This window comes from Astyanax mexicanus, chromosome 1, assembly GCF_023375975.1.
Source record: "Astyanax mexicanus isolate ESR-SI-001 chromosome 1, AstMex3_surface, whole genome shotgun sequence".
Classification (NCBI taxonomy): domain Eukaryota; kingdom Metazoa; phylum Chordata; class Actinopteri; order Characiformes; family Acestrorhamphidae; genus Astyanax; species Astyanax mexicanus.
Window position 1 is genome coordinate 31,668,080 of NC_064408.1, and position 22,370 is coordinate 31,690,449.

Below are 22,370 nucleotides of genomic sequence, written 5' to 3' on the forward strand. Positions count from 1 at the left end.
CCTAACAATCATAAACAGTTAATGCAAGAATAACACCATCATGTTAGCCAATATAATAATTAGCGAGAACAGGTTTGACTTCAGCTAATAGAGACTATTGCTTTAGCTAATTTAAGCTAATAGTGCAATAAGTTACAGTGTTTTAGAGTACACAATAACTGCCTCAGGAATTATTGGGAGTAAAATCAGAATGGAAATGTAATGTTAGAGGTTACACCTTTATGTGAGATAAGTGAGATGTGTTTAATAGAAGTAATATACCTCATAAACATCCTGTAGTGTATTGCAGTAAATGAGAATAGCCACATTCTCATAAACACTACAGTCTTACACAAAAGCGTTCATGTGTATTTAGAGACTCATTAACTCTTCTTGGTAAATGAGATCATTAACAACTAAATGACTATATTAAAACAATTACAGGTCTAATTTACTAGTTCACCAACACAATCAATTCAGTCTAGAACTCACACTGACACACAGACAGACTCACACACACACACCTCTGTGTCGTAGAAAATGCAGCGTCCGTCGTAGGTGCCGATGACTGCGTATTTGCCGTTCTGGCAGAAATTGGCTGCAGTGATGAGGCGAGTCTGACCGTCCACCTCATTCCACAGAGCCACCTTCTTATCTGGAATATTCCACAAACGCAGCCGGCCGTCGAGAGAGCCGCTCAGGAAATAACGGTCATCCTGCAGAGAGACGGGAGTGTGAGGTGAACGGAATTACATTTCCACCAATTTACTACAAACAGTTTAATTGAGGGATGACAACACCAATTTTGTAAACATTCATAGAGAGAAATGTATATTATTTGTATAACAAAACAACAAAACATGCAAAAGCAGCCTTTCCTTCATGTTGGGCAGGAATTAGGATTCCTTAGTGTTGACTATTCAGCTGTAGATTATGTACATTAATGTTTCCTGGGCACTCAGCACTAAATCTGGTGTTTTTTTTACTTTAGTAGTTTGTAGTAGTTTAATAATGTGAAAGTGTACAGGCAAGAATACAGCTTTTTAGTTGGTATATGTTGAAGTGTGCTTGAGAGTTAGAAAATAACTTTTTAAAACACAAACACACACACATACATACATATATGCATTTAATATACAGCTCTAGCAAAAAAAAAAAAGAAGAGACCACTTGAAATGATGAGTTTCTTTGATTTTATCAAATTGAAAACCTCTGGAATATAATCAAGAGGAAGATGGATGATCACAAACCATCAAACCAAGCTGAACTGCTTGAATGTTTGCAACAGGAGTGGCATAACATTATCCAAAAGCAGTGTGTAAGACTGGTGGAGGAGAACATGCCAAGATGCATGAAATCTGGGATTAAAAACCAGGGTTTTTCCATTTCTGAACTTGTTTTATTTGCATTATTTGAAGTCTGAAAGCTCTGCATCTTTTTTGTTATTTCAGCCATTTCTCATTTTCTGCAAATAAATGCTCTAAATGACAATATTTATTTATAATATCTATTTTATTTGTATTTTACAATATCTATTTTATTTGGAATTTGAGAGAAATGTTGTCTGTACTTTATAGAATAAAACAAAATGATTATTTTTCTCAGACATTTACCTATAAATAGCAAAATCAGAGAAACTGATTCAGAAACTGAAGTGGTCTTAATTTCTTCCAGAGCTGTACATTAACACTTTTTAACCATAGTACTAACTGTGATTCAAGTTAAATATTTGAGCAGACCTAATCACATTTAATTTAATTTTTACATACTTTTACGGTACTTTGATCTTAAATTTATGCTTCAATGGAAAGAAAATGCTACCAAATTACTTCCAAAACAAAAACATTAAAGTTTATATTTTTTACTCCTCCATGGAGGCAATGGGGTCTGATCTGTGTATAAAAATTAATCAATGAAGACTTCTTTCTTCTCTCCATAGTTTCATTTGAGTCACATCTGGTACTTCATCACATAAAGTGCATTATTACCCTATTAACATAATTACTGATAATTAATCTCTTCAAAGAGATAAGAACATATTAAACTACACTCACCCTGGGATGAAAGGCAATTGCTGTGACAAAGTCTACATGCTGGAAACAGCACAGGCACTCTCTCCTGGATATGTGCCACAACCGCACCGTCTTATCCATGGAGGATGACAACAAAAAGTAGTTCTGTAAAGACAACACATGACATCATTGTGATTAACATTAATAGAGGTCATAGGTTTATAGAGTATAAAACTGCATCCTAAGACATCAATATGAAATTAAAATCTAATTAAATTAAATGTTCTACTGAAATATAATAGATCAGAATAAAATCCGAAATCAGAGTCAATTCCCTTTTTATTCGAAAAAAAAAAAAAAACTTATTAAACCTTTAAATCCAATTGGCTCTAAAGTCTCCAATCGCCACCTTCATAGCTTCCTTCCCCAAGCCATAACTCTCTTAAATAAGGACCCTTCTTACATCTGTGTGCTTTTACTTTAAATTTTAAACTTTCCAACTATTTGTATTGGCTGCACTGCACTTTTTATATTATATATATACCATTTTATATTATACTACACTATATCATATACTTTATAGAAACTACTGTATAATCTACAGTCTTTTACAGAATAACTGTATTCAGCATATAGTGCACTTTATCTTATCATATTTTTTTTTTATATTTTGCATACTTGAATTTTTTACTTACACTTGGTAATTTTGTGTTTTGTTTGTATATTTTATTCTATTTGGATGTTGATACCTGCACCAAAAACAAATCCTTGTACTTTTGGTTCTTGGCAAATAAAGATTCTGATTCTGAAATGGTATTTTTCAAATTTGAGGTTGGATTTCTTGAGACGTTGTATAGAATTAAGTATTAATGTATTAGATAAATAAATATTTATGTAAATAATTATAAATTAACTATAATCTTTAGTCTAAACAAATTTGACTAATTTTGTGTTAAAATCAAAGAAATATTCTCACCTTCGACCAGGAAAGATCAAGAAGGTCAGCTGTGTGACTTTTGTACTTGCAGAAAGGAACCTGCCGGAAAGGAACGTTTTTGTCCTCAGTGTCAGGATCCTCCACTGTCGCTCCCAGCTGAGAGAGAAGCACAAAAGTTTAAGAGTTTTCAAGCATAACATCATTAAATGGTTAAAAATGACACAACAGCACAACAGATAAATTATAGAACATCACAGATTAATCTAAGAGCACGATAAATGAATACAGGGAAAATCTGAAGACTGTAGTGGACGTTTTAACAAGTTACAGAGTGAAGTTTGAGCAGGAACCACTAGAGGGTGTAGCAGCTGATCAATCAATAAAGCTACAACCTTCCTACTGATAAATGACAACTCCCTTATTTCTCTCCCACACACACGTCTCTCTTAATAGAGGTGCACTCAAGTAAAGCACATTTCACATTAAGAGTGTATAAATACATCAAAATCTGAAGGTGGTGATTTAACCGTACTGAAAATGGAAATGATAAAAACATTCAGTAACAACAGAATGAAAAACTCTCTGGCTGTATTAAAAAGTGAAACTCCCCCATAAATAAATTTGCTTTGGATATTGTTTCTATTATTTAATGTAGAAATAGTTCCTCAAGTCATAATTGCATGTTGTTGAGAGTGTGATGGTTTTAAAGAGTCACTAGGTTGATTACTATTAGCCTTTTTAAGACTAAACAATTACATGATACACACTTACATATTTATAGCAGAAATATTATTATTTGTTCTTTATTGGGTAAAAGCCTCATTTTTACTTCCAAAAGCAAGACTCGTTCATAATAACACATTCTTTAAAAAAATATAGATGTGTGGTGGATTTAAATTGTGCAAAATATAGTGTATTCAGTGTATTATAGCTACTTAATGATTTTTACTAAACTAAAAGATATTTACAGCAGTTTTTAACACAAGATCTGTACAGACTCACTGATGTGAAACCTGTATGTCAGGAATGGCTGCATGATGCTACATGTTTCTGAGATAAACCAGTGAGACAGCTTACCCCTCCTTCAGTATCAGACTTAGAGGAACACAGACTCTCCTGAGACGGAGAGGGAGACACACGACCTGAAGAAAACAACACCAACAGTTAGACTCTCTGTTTCTCTGTCCCTCTGACACAGTATAAAAAGTGTGCACTAAGCTAAACGATGCATTAATAAGTACAAAAGATGTTTTGTGTAGACATCATCCAAACTATTTACATAACTTCTGCCAACATTCATAAATGCCTTGTTTATTCAACCATCAATCATTACTGCTTTGTTTTTGGCTGTAATGAGCACATATAGCTATAAGTTGTGTCTGAAAACACTGACAAATCAAAATATGCAGTATTATGTTTGGAAAAACTATCAATTCTCAAAAATTTATTTTTAATCAGTAGTTTACATGCAGAGCTTGGTGACAGACAGGAATTCATTTTGTTGGTTTTAAATGCAGCTGGATAGCAGTGCTCTGGTCTTCAGATGCCACTGTTCTGATTGTATAAAAAGTAAACTTTATTTTATTTGTTTTGAGTTTATTTATTATTTTTAATTTTTCATCTAATTTTCTCCGCAATTTACACGGCCAATTATCCAACCCACTCTTTAAGACTCCCCCATCACTAGTAATGCACCAACACCAGGAGGGTGAAAACTAGTACATGCCTCCTCAGATACATGTGAAGTCAGACCCCGCCTCTTTTTAAGGAGACGCCTTGTACTGATCGACATCACCCTTTGAAGTGATGAGGGACAGAGAGCACCATCTACCCACCCTGAGAGAGCAAGTCCAATTGTGCTCTCTCAGGGCTCTGGCAGCTGTTGGAAAGTTGTATTACCGGGATTCTTGTTTTGAGTTTAAGATGGTGTTTTTTTTTTTTTTATTGGGGAAAACAAACAATAATATGTAATAGTAATAGAGTAATATTTCACCTTGTTTACAGTATTGCAATATATTGAATTATAACTTCTGCGTCATGATATTCTATATTTTCAAACGTTGTTGTGGACACCTCTTCTAACAAATAATTTAAGTTTTTGAACCTATTTAAGTTGCACCTATTGCTTGTCTTGTCTCTATAAAGGTGTACTGTCAATAGAACAGGACTCTCTGGAGCACATTAACATGAAGCTATTGGCTCTTAGAGCAGTGTTTCTCAACCAGGGTGCCGCGGCACCCTGGGGTGCCGTCTGGCTTCATCGGGGGTGCCGTCAAAATATTGCGCCTCACGTGCATATTTCCTTCCCAGAGTCAGCTCGTGTCGGGGTGTGTCCCAATTCACAGGCAGCATACTCTGAAGGATGCGACCCACAGAGGCGGTGTATTACTGCGCAGCTGTGACGCAATCTGTCTTCGAATACAGCCTCTGAAGGATGCAGCCCCTAAATTGGGACACACTGTAAAGTTTTTGTCCCCCCACGCGATGCACGCGCTATTTTATTTCATATTCCGCCAGCAACACCCCTCGTTCTCACCTGAAGTACTGCGCCAGCACCACCCCCCCCCCCCCCCCCCGTCCGTAAACTGGGGTGACTTGACATCTCGCATATATTTAAAGGGTGCCGTGATAGAAAAAAGGTTGAGAAACGCTGTCTTAGAGAACTGTGGTCATTGGAATGGTGGTGTTACATCCAATAATTTGTGAATCAGCTGGGTCATTAAGGATGAGGTGGGATGGTGATCGTCTCTTTAATTTGTGAAGAAAAAATCAATTAACAGGTGTTCCATAAAATGTTTGTTTTGTATTGCTGGGATCTTAACAATACACTGCCCAATAAGCTATAACATATACATAATCACTAATTTGTAAAGATAAATTATCAGTTAAATAACTAATAGTATTCTATTAACAGTTGTATTAAACATCTATGTATTTGAACAATCACCTTTAATCAAGCAGTGCTTAAGACTATGAAAAATGTACTTTCAATAAGGTTAGCCCAAAGATTTGACCTTGCTTGCTGTAGATCATTCTTGCTGATAACAGCACACGGTTAAATTTGGAACAATAATAATAAAAAGGATAACTGCAGCTGAAAGATTTCCTGAAAGCCACTCTGCTGTTCCGTCATTGATTAAATCATTAACTCAGTGCCTGAAGCCTGACTACTGGTGTATAGATTTTCTCTCTCACACATTTACACAGTGTGAATAGAGTGTGAAATCACTGTGTGTGCGCGCGCGCGCGTGTGTGTGTGTACTTGCCCTCTGTGTTATATTTGATCCTCATGTTGTTAAAGTAGTCATAGGCATTCTTTAGGACCCAAATGCGAACCACGTTATCTTGACCGGCTGTAGCCAGCAGCCGCCCGCAATGAGAGAACTTCATGGTCCACACCGCGCCCTGAGAGACACATTAAATAAACAAACAAACAAGTAAATAAACAAAATCATGTCCCTCTTATAACACATACTGTTAATCAGACACATTCTGTTACAAGGTTAAACACAGCTAGCAAGCTGCTGTTTTTTAAACATATAAATGATATAAATAATATATATATATATATATATCATAATATAAGTCAACTGAACACTTAAAATTGGGCTATAAAAGGTTTGTTCCTAACCTAAAAGTTAGTTTCTTTATTTTAGAATAGGAAATAGTAGACTAGAACTGCTACTGAAGGGGTTTTTTTTTAATCCTGGATTTGGCTGTAATCAGAAAACATACACTGATCAAAAACTCTTGGAATCTAAAGGGTTCACACAGATCGCTGATAAAAACTGAGTAGGGCAAAAATATAATAGAGCAAATTAATAAAGAAAAGCACACACACATGCTCGCGCACACACAGCTTTCCTCACCATGTGCTCTCCGCTGAGGTCCTGCACTACTCTGATCTGGTCGAAGTCGAACGGGCCCTTGAAGCTGTGAGCTGCTTTAAACTTCACAGGTCGTGTGTAAGGCATCCCCTCATCATCGCTGGAGGAAGGCTCGTCCTGATCCGTGTGAAACACCTCATCCCTCACACTCTTCACCTTATTCACAGCACGCTCCCCGTACTCCTCCAGCAGGTGCTTCCCTCGCTTCACAGACTTCCCCAGAAACTTCTTCAGCTGAGTGCTGAGGTACAGATGATCGACAGGGAGGAGACATTTAGATCAAACTTACCTACTGCAATTAAATAAGACTCAATTCTATGAAGTTCAAGTTAATTGCCTAATTATATTCTAAGTTCTTTCATGGAACACGTGTTCTACATATGGCTGATTAGGATTGTATGATTACTAAATTGTGCTTTCCTTAAAGTTTAAGTTTGAGCTCTATCTGTTTAGAAATGCTGCTGTCAGCTACTTTACAATTCAGGGTTGTTTGTACTTGGGAAAAACTGAAGAAAAAAAAATCAGTGATAGTAAATTTTCAGATATCAATTAACAGTTTATCTGCTTGTGTTTTACTGACAATGATAAAGCATAAAAGCAAATGTCTGTTCCACCTACATCAAAGCAATTTAAAAAGATATAAAAATATTTCTTTAAAAGAATGTAAAGGCAGTTAATTAGAAACACTTGTGGTTCATTTACTGTGTTGTAAATTAGAATGAAAACCTAAAGAAGAAAACGTGTAATATAACAGAAGTGGAAGTACAGACAACAAGATGTATTATGTAAGAATGGAGTACTTTGAAATTAATATAACTGCAGTAATGTCACATGTCTCCCTCCGCACAAAATAATGAAGTGGGAAAAAAAAAACCCTAGTAATTTATACCACAATTTCTTACGTTTTCTGTTTGAGCTTCCCTCCGTCTGTGTCAGCCAGAGGAGCCTGACTCTTGTCATCATCGTCTGACTGAGCAGCATCGTTACTGTGGAGAAAGAGGAAATAGTGTGACTTGCTAAGCAGAGCAACTCTGGAAAACCTTACTGTATGAGTCAATTAAAGAATGTCACTTATATTCCTGATAGCCTGATGATAGAATTAGCCAAGTGACCCTGCTTGCTTTCCAACCCCACTGACCTGTTTTCAGATGAAAAGTTTAACAAAAAAAATGATGTATGCAATCTTCTCCCTAGATTCAGCTGATTACAGGCAAATTGGGTGTCCAGTTGCTTCTTTAAATGACCAAAACCTTTAAATTACTTGAAAATAGGCCTGGTTGTTTGTTCTTTTGTCTTTAGCTGCAACAAAAAATATCTCAGGTCTGGGCTCACCCTTTGTGCATGTAACTTTTTTTTAAATTAGCCTTACCTATAGAAGCATGTCCCAAAAGTGGTCATGGGCACTGCTATGCACATTACAGTGTTCCCCTGCTTTAACACAACTGTCCAACTAATGTGTACCACCTCCAGATACCTGCTGTGGTCCATGCTATGGTATTGCATTTGCCTTAAAGCCAAATAGAGGACGCCATTGCAGTGTGAGAGGAGACAGCTGCATAGCAAGTGAGCTGGAGTACACAGTAAGCTAAAGGCTAATGTGGCTAATGTGGTTAATGTTAATGTGGTCGTTAAAAAAACTTGACTGAGTTGATATTGTTTTTTTAAGCAGGAAACACTAAAATATGCAGGGCAAACCCAAAGGCAAACCCAAAAAAAAACAGGGTTGGAAAATTCTGAGCAAAAGCAGATGTGGCTAAGCTAAAGTAGTTGTGGTGCTAATGTTAGCTAATGTTATGCTGTTTTGCTGGTATAAGCTGGTAGCATGTTTCTGTAAAATGACACACATATGATTACTTCACAACAAATTAGCAGCAATTCCTCCAGAACCACAAAGGAGATTGGAAAAAAAGAAGAGCTAAATGGCCACAAAATGGTGAATCTAGTTATTTATTGTGGACTGATTACAGATACTGACATTGCTTCTTGCACATCAAGAACAGTCTATTTTTACGCCTTGCCCCTGCACCATTAAAGTAGCAAACACGCTTACAAATATACATCTACACAGATGAGCGTAGTGGTCTGGAAGTGAGGTGTGTTTAGGTAAATTTCAGGTGTATTGCTATCTTGTCTTAGTGATGAAAAACACAAGTGCACCATTGATTGCTTTTAACCCTGACAACAGCCAATAATTAGACGTTCGTTCCTATCTTGGCGATGCAGATGCACCGCTCGCACCTTATGCACATTTACCAATGCTTGTTACACACATACACGGTGATACAGCAGAGCACAGCCTTAAGTTATACATCAACAATAAACAGGATACAACAGGACCCTGAGCATTAAATGAGAAACCCCTTAGCACATCTCTAGTCAACCCATTTTACGTATTTTATATACATCTAGTCACGGTACATCCAGGTCTTCATTAGGGCTGCACATACTGGTTGACGAAGTGAAACCTACACTCTAGCTCAGTGCAAAGGAAAGCCTATTCTTTTTATAACATGTTTTAGAACATATTTAGATTTAACTATTAATCCTAAATTCTCCTTCAGAGAAACTCCCAATCAGAGCCTAACGTCATGCTAGCTGCTAGCCACTATCCTTCAGTCATTGTTAGCCACTTTTGGAAGAAACATTTAGTTAAATCTCTGTGGTTTAAAATAAGCACTACCGTCAAAGTGGAGTTTAAAACGAGCTGTGATGGCGAGAGAGAGGGAAGATTAGCGGCGCTTTTTCCCCCCGCCGGAGGGAAGCAGCTGTGTGTCTGTGTTTGGTTCTGCTGTAAAATGAGGACAGATTGGAGTGTGGAGAATGGGATTACTAATACATTTCACTCTGGAAAGCCCTGAGGCCCACCACCAGAGCTACAGCACGACACAGGAGAACCTTACAAAAGAATGTTATCAAAAGAGCTCCAGCAGAACACATCCCGCACCCTTCTCAATATGAGGCCGCGCCCAAAACTGCATATTACTTTCTAAACAGTAGGACAATATTACATCACCATAAGAATTGGTCATTGATGCTCGAGGCTTTGGCCAATACTACACCCTACGCTATTGAACAAGGGTGGAAATCGGTCCTGTGCCTCAAAGAGCGTGAACTCTTTAAACCAGCAATCAGATAAACTTAAACAGAACTCAAAAAATGAGGAGCTCCATAAGCAAATGCTATTATTACTGTAGAAATGATTAAATATAGATTACACATTTATTGATGACCTATAGCAACAGGATACAAAAAAGTAGCTTACAGTTACTGGATACAGAGCCAGCGTAGCTTAAGTGTCAATAAAATGTTATCTACTGCCTTTGTGTGCCATGTATCACTACACAGTTTAATGCAGGGATGAAAATTACAGCACATTTAAAACTAATTACCATGTGTGTAATAGGGGTGTGCCATATCGTATCATACGTGACAATATCGGCAAAAAAAATGAATATGGTGAACGATATTATACCCTGAAATATCGTGCCATATCACCCACCCCTAATTATCACATCAGGGTACTACTTTTTTGCCGTTTTTAGCAAAAGAAAAATTCACACTGTTTTAATTACCCATTATATATCTACTAGAGATATATAATATTATATCTGTCCAGTATCATTTATTTTACTTTAATCCTGGATATTTGGAGAGCTTTATTATTAGCATCATGACACTCTGGATTATTGACTTCTGTTTCTAATCTGATAAAATATAATTTTTTAATATCTCAGTTAGCCATATCATATTGCATGCAATAATAAAATTTCAAATCATTTTTCTAATTCAGTATTTTATTATATCGCCAAAAGTATCGGTATCGTGAAAATACCATGGAATATTGTGATATTTTTTGGAGCCATATCGCCCCAAGCCTAGTGTGTAATATCTTTAAAATCACAATACTATGAAAATTTCTCTCTGAGGACATTAGGGCTGTGTTTACAAGGCAAAGCTTTTTCGGAAAAAGGAGCTGGATGGAACTTTAAATGTATTATGGAATAGCAACATTTTTATTAGCATAAAAACACTTTTTTAAGGTTGAAAAATGATCATGTAAAAGTAAAAAAAAACAAAAAAGGTTTGGGATCATAAAGCCACATACAGTTGTGGTCAAAAGTTTACATACACTTGTAAAAAAACATAATGTTATGGCTGTCTTGAGTTTTCAATAAGTTCTACAACTCTTATTTTTCTGTGATAGAGTGATCGGAACACATACATGTTTGTCACAAAAAACAGTCATAATATTTGGTTCTTTCATAAATTTATTATGGGTCTGCTGAAAATGTCACCAAATCTGCTGGGTCAAAAATATACATACAGCAACATTAGTATTTGGTTACATGTCCCTTGGCCATTTTCACGGCAACTAGGCGCTTTTGGTAGCCATCCACAAGCTCCTGGCAAGCTTCAGGTCGAATGTTTGACCACTCTTCTTGACAGAATTGGTGCAGTTCAGCTAAATGTGATGGTTTTCTTGCATGAACCCGTTTCTTTAGCACTGTCCACATGTTCTCAATGGGGTTTAAGTCAGGACTTTGGGAAGGCCATTCTAAAACCTTAATTCTAGCCTGGTTTAGCCATTCCTTTACCACTTTTGATGTGTGTTTTGGGTCATTGTCTTGTTGGAACACCCAACTGCGCCCAAGACCCAACCTTCGGGCTGATGGTTTTAAGTTTTCCTGCAGAATTTGGAGGTAATCCTCCTTCTTCATTATCCCATTTACTTTCTGCAAAGAACCAGTTCCACTGGCAGCAAAACATCCCCAGAGCATAATACTACCACCACCATGCTTGACAGTAGGCATGGTGTTCCTGGGATTAAAGGCCTCACCTTTTCTCCTCCAAACATATTGCTGGGTGTTGTGGCCAAACAGCTCAATTTTTGTTTCGTCTGACCAGAGAACTTTCCTCCAGAAGGTTTTATCTTTGTCCATGTGATCAGCAGCAAACTTCAGCCGAGTCTTAAGGTGCCTTTTCTGGAGCAAGGGCTTCTTTCTTGCACGGCAGCCTCTCAGTCCATGGCGATGTAAAACACGCTTGACTGTGGAGACTGACACCTGTGTTCCATCAGCTTCCAAATCCTTGCAGACCTGCTTCTTGGTGATTCTTGGTTGACTCTTGACCATCCTGACCAATCTCCTCTCGGCAGCATGTGATACCTTGCGTTTTCTTCCTGATCGTGGCAGTGACACAACTGTTCCATGCACTTTATACTTGCGTATAATTGTCTGCACAGTTGCTCTTGGGACCTGTAGCTGCTTTGAAATGGCTCCAAGTGACTTCCCTGACTTGTTCAAGTCAATAATTCGCTTTTTCAGATCCACACTGAGTTCCTTTGACTTTCCCATTGTAGCTTTTGTAGCTGAGTCTAATCACTGGGTCAAATGAGCCCTATTTAAATGGGCTCATGAGAAGTCAACAGCTGTAGTCAATCAGAATCACTTACAAGAAGTGAAGAGGCCATGACATGAAGCTAATTTGATTGACACAACTCGCTACATCACCAAAATTGACAAATTTTGTTGCTGTATGTATATTTTTGACCCAGCAGATTTGGTGACATTTTCAGCAGACCCATAATAAATTTATGAAAGAACCAAATTTTATGACTGTTTTTTGTGACAAACATGTATGTGTTCCGATCACTCTATCACAGAAAAATAAGAGTTGTAGAACTTATTGAAAACTCAAGACAGCCATAACATTATGTTTTTTTACAAGTGTATGTAAACTTTTGACCACAACTGTACATGTAATAAGTAGACCTTTAAGAAAAATATAATATAGAGAGCTAAAATTATTATCAGTGTTCTATTATGGAAGAAGAACCATTCATAGCTAACTGAGGATTTACTGATTAACACAGAGCTTAATTGTTTTTCTGTTATTGTTAATTATTTATGCACAATATTGTTTTTCTCTAAATAAACCTGGTTGGTCTCTAACAATAAAAAACAAGGAGTGTACTTCATTATCCATAAAGCACCATAAAACTGAGCTTTTGTCTCGTTCATGCATGCTTTGCACTCCAACAGGATTCTCTATTCCAGCAACAGAACATCCCTCATCCAGGTAATCTGAAAAGCTGGTGAATGCCGATTACCTGGTTTAGTCCTGTTAAAAACTGGAGCAGAACAAAAATGTGTCCCTGAGGACAGACCTGGAAGCCCTGCTGGAGTGAGTGATGCAGAATGAACGTGGCATTTCAGGTCACATACAAGCAGAGTAAGAATGAGAGGTCAACAGAGGACTGGTTTTCATTTCCTTGTTTACGTGTCTCAAGTGTGTTTAATCAATTCAGAGTCAATAGTACAAAGTGCTCACTATGTACACAAACACTAAGACTGCAAACCCTTTATTCTTTTTACTGGCTGTGACTAACTTTGAGGATTAATGTGGTGCAATATGGGTAACAAAGTTGTATTAAAGGAGAACTCCAGTGTGAAACTGACTTTGGGTTGTAGTAATAAGCTTCTTGTGAACTTTTAAAGTTATAAATGCATCATTTTAAATGTCAGGTCTCTCCAGATCCAACCATTGAGGTGTGGAGCTACTTTGAGCCTGGATAGCTGTGTAAAACGTTATTTCTCTGCAGGGACAAAATATGCCACATTAAAACCCATTCTAGCCTGCACAAAATTGCTGGATCTCAGAAGGAGTTCTCTCCACAAATTGTGCGGTGTCTTTAGAACAGTATAAGTAATGGCTAGGTATGGAATTAAATAATTTTTTATAGTATGTATGTATTTAGATTTGTGTAATGTATCCTTTCATCGTAGGTCAGTATATATTGTCATACTGTGACTAATGTGTTGCTGTTAGTTTGAGTCTACTTGTTTTTGGCTGCAGTATACAATGCTATAAAACACTATTGTGAATTGTCAGTAAATCTGTACGGGTAATGGTACATTTTATGTCATACACCGATATACCAAAAGTCATGAAACAGGAATTAGCATCATATTCCATGACATCTGCCTTGAGCGGTGGGATGTGAGCGCAGGGCTTCTTGAATTGAATGTCTATGTGACCACTGTCTGACTCCAGGGTTGTTTGTCTGTTTACATGGACAATCTTAGCCAGATACTGTCAGTCACAATTATTACCCAACACTGTGCTGTCTACAGTGGGTGGTAATGCCTTTATGATGTATTCCCAGTATATAAGTGACGCTGTGGATCAGTAGCCTGTAACTAATTAGTGGTAACTCTTACGTGATGTACTCCTTGGTCCTTCTCATGATGTGCAGTGTTAGCGGGTTAATTCCAGTTGGAAGTTTCTCCTCTGCCTGGATCAGTGGGATTTCCTCACCCGTGTCCAGATTCTTAATCATCACACTCGCCAAGATCTCCTGAATGGACACAAACAAAGAGAGGACATGATACATGTGTGTGAATGCAGACATGCATACATTTACACACACACACACACACACACACACACACATACACATACACACACACATACACATACACACACACATTAATACTACAATACCTCATCAGTGAGTTCTCTGCCTGAGTTAGAGCGTGGTCTCTGGGGTCCAGGAGTTTCACTACCACTAGGACTGGATACTTGCTCATCATTTTCCTGCACATACACACACATACTTTTCATGAACAAATGTTCCATACTTATATTTTCATTATATTTTTATTATTATTATTGTTATTATTATATAGAATTCAGTAAAAGTCATGGTCAAATTCCTTTTCATAGTTTTAGAGTCTCCTACCTGTGCAGTTACTACTTTCTCCCCACTGGTGGCGCTGGCAAGGTCCAAAGAGTGCTGCAGCTCCTTAGTGAGGCACCTGACAGTGGAGTTTGGACTAACCAATCCACATGGCTCCTCCACAGGATCTGAAGAGACTAGCCAATCACAGGAGATATAGTGTCGTTAACAGGTCATTAGTAAATACAGGTGAGTAGCTTTTGTTTTGTGTTACTCCAAAACCATACTGGACAATTTTGGAGATTGCACACTAGCGTTGCTGCTGTTATTTTAAATCCTTGTAACATGTACTTTTCCATCATCTACAACATTTGTTGACATATGGACCAATAAAATCAATCCAAAAGTACTACAATACTGTTATTGTGTAACTACTTTAGAACTCAGAATCACATTCCTTGTAATGTTTCAGTCAGATATATCAGTAGATATACAGAGAAGCTCGGGTTTCACAAGCTCCCACTACTGCAAGACCACATTATTGTGCTTATTTTGTTGTTAGTAAAGCTGCTCTATTGTGTAACAGTCTGAACACCACACCAAAGACTTCCTCATTAACACTACCAATCACACAAAAATAATTTTAAAAAGTGTCAGGAAAGACTACAATTGTCAAAAAAAAGGTATAAACATATTTTTTCTATTAGTGTTGCACAAATCCTGACACTGTATCTGTATCAGTATCAGTGCTGATCCTGGGAATTACACACAGTATTGGTATAAGCAATAGAGAGTTACTGAACCAGTTAATGCTGTTCTTTTAGCATTAAAACAATCTTATTTTTTGGCAATCGTATTAAGGACACAGAAGGATGCCTTAAAAATCTAACCTATAAACAATTGAATACTGTTTACAGGTGGCTACTGAGTGTTTAATTTAAGAGTTGCTCTCTATATCAGTTATTGAAGCCTATGCCTAAATCTTAAAAATAAAAAATAAGCAGATTGCTATCTTACACCCTGTCAACAGTCTATTTTCAAGTCTTGCACCTGCGCCGTTTAAATAGCGACAGAGCTTACAAATTCATCTATGCTGATGGGAGTGGCAGTCTGGAAGCGAGGTGTGTTTACGTAAATTTCTGGCGTATTGCTATCTTGGCAGTGGAAAACAAAAGTGCACCACTAACTGATTTGAACCCTGACAACAGCCAACCGTCTTTTTTGCATCCTCATGATACCAAAGACTCGAATGACATGCCCTAAATCAAGCTGTAAGCAGGCCTTTCACGATAACAACATTTTCAGGACGATATACTGTCCCAGAAATTATTGCGATGAACGATAACATTGTCATTTTAAAGCACCACTATAGAAAATGCTTTTCCTGCTTCTGGGCTCCCAAAGGTGCTTTAAAACAATGTGCCACACTAATAATATACTAGCATAACACTATTACACCATTTTACAGTTAAACTAACTTTAAATTATTAAGAGCGGACATTGGGCTCCCAATATAAAAGTATTTTAATATTCTAAATAACTTAAACAAATAAAGTACAACCACCCTGGGTTCTGAAAAACTGCACTAAATATTCAACAGACCCTTATTCAAAAAATAAAGTAAAAACAAATAGATGAAAATAACATTTACATTAATAATTTTTATATTTTATATCTGAACACATGGGCACTTGCATATTCCTTTTCTGATCATATATGTACATGCTGTAAAACACACATTAGCTTAGTTCATATGATCGATGACACACAGATAGCTCAGCAGGCCTGAGCGTCTCAAACTTTTGTAATTATGTTGTAAACTGTAATAAAATGTGTGTAATCACCACAATGTTCATTTTTGAATCAGTACAAGCCAAGTAAAGACTTAATCAAAAAAAAAACTCCTCAGGGTTCAGTTTGACCTGTTCAAACAAAGCAGTAAGATTTGTCTCTCACCCTCTAGCCCAGTCGGTCGCATCACTTCCTGAGACCTTTTACTGGGTTGGAGAGATGGCCGAGCTGGGGGCGGTGGCCTGGGAGGAGGAGCTCCACTAGGAGGGGGCGGTCTGGAGGGCGGGGTTTTCTTTGTGCTTGCTACAATATCTGGCTCCACTGTAAATTGTCGGGGAGGTTTAGAGGGGCCAGATATGTCAGACTCTGCTGCTTTGTCGGTAAGGGGCACTTGTTCTAAGATATCGGCTGTTCTGGGTGTGTCTGTGCTCTCTGCTGCACACGCCGCTGCAGGACTGAGAGCCGGGTGCGAAGGAGGTGGTCCCAGAGCACTAGTGATGTCGGGAGGAGGAGGACCCTGACTACGTTCCAGAGATGCTTGGGCTCCACCTGCCACATCTGGTGCCGCCTCCTGTATGCCCACATCAGGAGCCACTTCCTGTGGTCTGATGTCAGGCTGCTGCTCTTGTGGTTCTGCGATGGGGTCCGCAGGAAGGGTCTCAGAAGCTGCTCCTGGTTCTGGAATGTGAGCTTGAGCTTGTTCTAGAACACTGTGATCTGTCCCGGACGTCCTGTCCTCCTCAGATGGGGCGGAGCATCTTTCCTCTCCTCTCAGCAGCTCCTCTTCCACACCATTCTCCTTCTGACTCTCCTCGATTATACTGTCAATAATCTAGAGAGAGAGAGAGACAATAATGTTTTATATAACATAAATCTTTATGAAACATTTCTTTTTGTGATACACAATTTGGAGAATGATTTTGCATAACTAAAAAAGGATGACCCTGAATTTGGCCTGTTTTATTGATTTTAAACATATTTTTAAACACACTAAATACTCATTTGAACTCTTTTAGATACCCAATATGACTACACACAAAGGAAAATTATGTAAATCTTATGTTTTTGGTCAACTAATTCCTTTCAGTTTTCCAAAACTGAGGCAGTGCAGCCCTGTCACAAGATTAGAGTGAATGTGTGTATCTATTTTTTACACAATCCTACCTGGAGAGAGTCATCTTGGCGAGACTCTTGTGGCGCCAACCCAGCAGCAACTTCCTCTACCAGGCTCTCATCTGGGGCCTATAGTGAATCACAATACAGAGATTACTTAGCCACCATCAGAAACAGGTATCTTTTTTATGTTGTTAAAATGTTGTTAATATACATTTTGTGGAAGACTTTTAAATTGAAAAGTTTTTTTTTTATAGATTTTTCAGAACATTTTTCTTGTTATATTTATGATCGTAAGATGTAGAATGTTCTGTTTCAGCATTACAGCATCTGGAGAACCTAAAGTAATTATTAACTTATACTAGCAGCCTGTGGGCAGTTCCACTGCTATCAGCTGATTCAGCCTCACACCACAAGAGGTGTTTACAAAATTACATCTCTTACAGGTCAACAACCTTCTGAGATAAAAATGCTTTCTTGCCATTGTTTGGAACACTACAGCTTGTCCTTACACAGTAAATTCGCTTAACTACCATGGTTACATTTAAACATATATATATATATATATACACCACTTTAAATGTAATCAGTCTTTACCTGAGGCTGCTGTGGCTGGGGAAGAACAAACTTTGCAGGTGACCTGAAGAGACATAAAATGAGCAGGAAAAAAAATCAACACATTATTTCCAGATAACTGTTCACATGACACAGACTTTACAAACTTCCTTCTTAGAAACACGGAGAGATAAGTATGTAAATATCCCTATATATTTAATTTTGCAATTTATATTTTATTTGCACATATAGTCAGGTTCACAAGCAAAAAAAATAATTTCTGGGTAGACACTCTCATTAATACTTGTAAAGGCGATAGAAAAAAGGACTGTAAATGAACAATCAAGTATCAGTTTAGGACAATTCTTCAAGGTATGACATCAACAATTGCCATACTTGCCAGAATACATGTGTTTTCTTATGCAAGCTATATGTCAATTGCTCCAGAGGAAGTACTGTTGTAATTTGTGTTAGCCAGACACAAACAGATGGAACTTGAGAGGCTGACCTCTCAAAAGTAAAATGTATTTCTTAGTTTAAAAAGAAAACAAAATGCCTTATTTTATAATTAAGCACACATTCTGTATCATATTCAAAAGAAATAGGGCAGAAGTAAAGGCCAGTCAGACCTTCAGCATTTTTTCGAGTTCTTAATGTATCCCTTTCCAAAAGAATTGCATCTTGTCACATGACAAAAAAAACTACAGAAGGTATACAAAACTTTTGATAGTCAGGTACATATGAAAAATAAATTCTACAGACACACTCAAATTTATTAAACTATTAGTGATTATGATTAGCAAGAATCCTACAACCCAGCAGAGACACCATAGCAACCACAAAGCAATTCTATAGCAACAACCTGAACGAAAAAATACATAAAAAAAAAAAAAACTTAATTATAAATCACAAAAACAGGACATTACCAATGTATTAACTACACAAACTCTAAACGGACTGCTGTATGACCTTTTAGTTCCATTTTAACTAGATATTATTACATAGAATATAGTTATTTTTTATAAATTATTAAACATCATTAGCATTAGTTAATTTCAGCATTCCAAAACCAATACACCAGTGATTTATTTACACATTTTGATATTTTTATTAAAACAAAAACACTATTTCTGCTTCTAAACAATATTTCCCTATAACTAGCTTAAACTGTTAACAGTGTTTATTAGGCAGGTTAAACAGTGGACACCAATGGGGTTTCATGTTTACATAACTAATCCAGATCCATGAGCTCAGCACTATCTCTACACATGACAATGCAGTCTGAGGAAAGACAGCTAGCTACACACTACAGCTTTAAGAAAGCATGCAGCCGCCCACAGCACAACACTGTCTTTCAGTAAGACTACTGCTGATTACGCCTGTGGTTATCACCACTCTGCCCTTTAATTTGGAAACTACACAGCATTAATTCCTGAAACAAATCTCTAAATTTCACGCCCTAATTTATGTTACGTATTTATATGAAGAGTTACGTAAACATGCACAAACAAACTCCTTCAAAACACACTGCAGACTGTCATCAAATACACTGAACAACATTAATCTTTTAACACCACGCCTTAAAATACTCCCCTACTGCATCTGGAGGTCAAGTGACACTCGTTTATTACAGGCTGTCCCTCGCTCTCTTTCTCTATCCTTTATACACACTCACACACACACACACACACACACACACACACACACACACACACACACGCACACACATGCCCTTTAACCTCAGTCACATGGTGAAAACAAAACTCTGTTAGAGGTCAACTTTCTACTTAGGATGATGAAATTCAGTGGAAAGCAAATCAGTCTTGGTATGTTTAACCAAAAAAATTGGTAAAGCATAAGTGAGAGTGAGGGAGAGAGAGAGAGGAGTGAGCAGAGAGAACAGGCCTTCAGTATTTATCTGGTAATAGTTCACATGAGCTTATGACTCACGCACTACATGGCCATTGTCAAGACAGTAACGTTAACTGCCTGCAATGTTTCAGTGAGAACTGCAGATCTAGATGTTTGTGTTTATGATTAAAACAGTGCTATTGTAAATCTGGGCTGAATTTTGGAAAATTCCGTGTACACGAAATGTACTGCTGATAAACAAACATAGAAAACGTAAACACTGGGACTTAACACCTGGATGAGCATTACAGGGGAAATTTAACATTTATTTATATGGACAAATGTACTGTCACACCTGCTCATTTATTGGTTTTTCCAAATTCAGGGGTATTAAAAAGATCTGATCTAATGTTGAAGGAAAGCTTTCTACTAGATGTTACAGCACTGCTGTAAGGAAAGACTGCATTTAGAGACAACAGCATTATTGAGGAGAGGATGTTGCATGATAACCAGCCCGTCCCATCTCCAATGCCCCACCTTATCCCAAAAACATTGGATGGAACACAATCTTTCCAGCTTAATGAAAGTAGCTGAATCATTTAATTACTAGCAATCGTGTCCACAAACATTTGGACATATAGAGGGCCCACCCAAACTAAACATCTGGGTCTCTGGTCAGCCATTAATGGGGTAGAAAGCAAAAGTTTTTTTCAATGCTTTAAGCTCACAGGTCTTAACAGCAGCGTATGGAAAGTGTGCTACATGTTGTGTCACATCTGTATCTTAACCACCACCACCACACCCCCAGGCCAGTGCATATTGACGTCACCAACTTCAGGATGACAGGTCTGTTTTAATATATATTATGAGATTGCAAGTTTAAATCCAATTTAAAACATAATACTCAAAACACGCAACCATTTTTTTTTGCCCACACCTGGGTCTGGTACGTTTAGTCAAGCGTGAAAGCTACTTTTAAGCCCGGGAGCGGTCCAGAGTGGTCAAGTGTACTGACCCCAGGTCATCCTAAAATCTGTGGTCTGAAGTTTACTTTAAGACAACTTGGGTTCGAGCTAACTGTGCATGGGTCCACATGTGGTTCATTTTGTCACATAACAGCTTCAACTTATTGTGTTCTCTCCACTAAAAAATAGCAAATGGAATTGCAGTGTCAATCCAGTGTCTGAAAAAATGTGTTTGAAAACAAACCAGTCCAAAATTGGTCCTGGGTCATATGAGGAAAATGCCAGATTTGATTTATGTCTTACCAGCGCAAAAACATTTCCAGTTTAGCTCTTTTGAAAATATTAATACTTTGTCTCGAAGCAAATGCAGACTGATTCCTTTGTATATTATGTCATTTGTGAGAGCACAGTAAGCCCTATAGTAAACAAAGCATTCTTTTAAAGCCTTAAAGGAGAAATCCTGTGTGAAATGGTTGTGGGGTGTAGTGAAACATAACAAGGAGTAAAAACCTTTGTTGAACAGCCCAGCTCCATTCACCCCCAGCATTCCTAATTACTGTGCTTTTAGCTGATGCTCCCAACAGGCTTACAATGCACGTGATAGGGGCATAGCCTTGTCCATGCAATTCCATGGAACTGCATAAATATTTTAAACAACAGCTGGAATTTATGCATTCATTATGCAATCTGTTCCCCTACCCAACCAATTAATTTGTGCTCCTTAGTCGACTTCTCGTCACTTAATTTCAAGATGTACTGTGTGTATAAACAGTGTTTTTTTAATAAACTACCTCTGCACTTTCAAAGTTCTCAGTGCCTCGTGTTCAATGTCAGGGGCCTTGGAATTCTTCCAGCGAAGTGTGAAGCTACTTTGAGCTTGTCAAAAGTGTTGAAATAAATATTTCTTTGCATGGGTTTTAAAGTTAAGTTTTTAGGTCTCTTGAGAGCATCATCAGAAATCAGAATGCTGGATTTTAGAATATTGAAGGTGAATAGAGGTGGGCTATTAGACAAAAGTTTGTGATCATTATCATGTTTAACTATGTCCCAAGTCTAGTTTAAACCAGAGTTCTCCTTTAAACTTTTTATAAGCTACATACTCTTGACAGTTGAATGTGCCACAAATCTAGCTATACAAAAGCCCCACTCATGCCAACAAAAAACATAAAGCACAAAAAAAACATTGGTTAGCTAACCTAGAGATTAAAAAGGCAGAATTTAACTAATTATATTAGCTAATTGTGAGAATTATATAAGCACCAGCATTTTTGCCACCTCGAAAATTAAACAGAATTTTAAAATCGTGTATTGTTACAGCTGTAATGACAGTCAGCTAGGATAACTAGATAGCTAAGCTAGCTGCACAGCACAGAACGGAGAGGCCACTCCGCCCCAGTTCATCAGTATGAATGCTGGAATGTGTGTGAACATTGTAAGAGTGAATAGAGTACTCACACTTTCGGTGAAGGAGTGAAGTTGACATCTTCTGGAGCATCGTAAAACTCCTCTGTGTCACTCGTATCCGACGCCATTTAGTGTTGACTTAGCCAGACGGCTACATGCAAAGGCCTAGGATGGAATAATATAAAGAAGTCTCTTAAT

At 37.6% G+C, this 22,370-nt stretch overlaps 1 protein-coding gene across 1 annotated transcript in view; it reads right to left on the minus strand.

The window, feature by feature from the left end:
• wdr44 (WD repeat domain 44) overlaps window positions 1-22,370 on the minus strand; it is a 30,838-nt gene that overhangs the window by 8,101 nt on the left and 367 nt on the right. Inside the window, exons 2-15 of the mRNA XM_015602203.3 lie at window positions 22,224-22,337; window positions 17,995-18,037; window positions 17,449-17,526; window positions 16,450-17,116; window positions 14,557-14,690; window positions 14,319-14,411; window positions 14,036-14,172; window positions 7,718-7,801; window positions 6,798-7,056; window positions 6,195-6,333; window positions 4,006-4,070; window positions 2,968-3,084; window positions 2,034-2,156; window positions 504-695 (exon numbers count right to left, since the gene is read on the minus strand). Coding sequence (XP_015457689.1) covers window positions 504-695; window positions 2,034-2,156; window positions 2,968-3,084; window positions 4,006-4,070; window positions 6,195-6,333; window positions 6,798-7,056; window positions 7,718-7,801; window positions 14,036-14,172; window positions 14,319-14,411; window positions 14,557-14,690; window positions 16,450-17,116; window positions 17,449-17,526; window positions 17,995-18,037; window positions 22,224-22,300 — 2,208 coding nt within the window. The 5' untranslated portion in view covers window positions 22,301-22,337. The remainder of the gene's footprint in view (window positions 1-503; window positions 696-2,033; window positions 2,157-2,967; window positions 3,085-4,005; window positions 4,071-6,194; window positions 6,334-6,797; window positions 7,057-7,717; window positions 7,802-14,035; window positions 14,173-14,318; window positions 14,412-14,556; window positions 14,691-16,449; window positions 17,117-17,448; window positions 17,527-17,994; window positions 18,038-22,223; window positions 22,338-22,370) is intronic.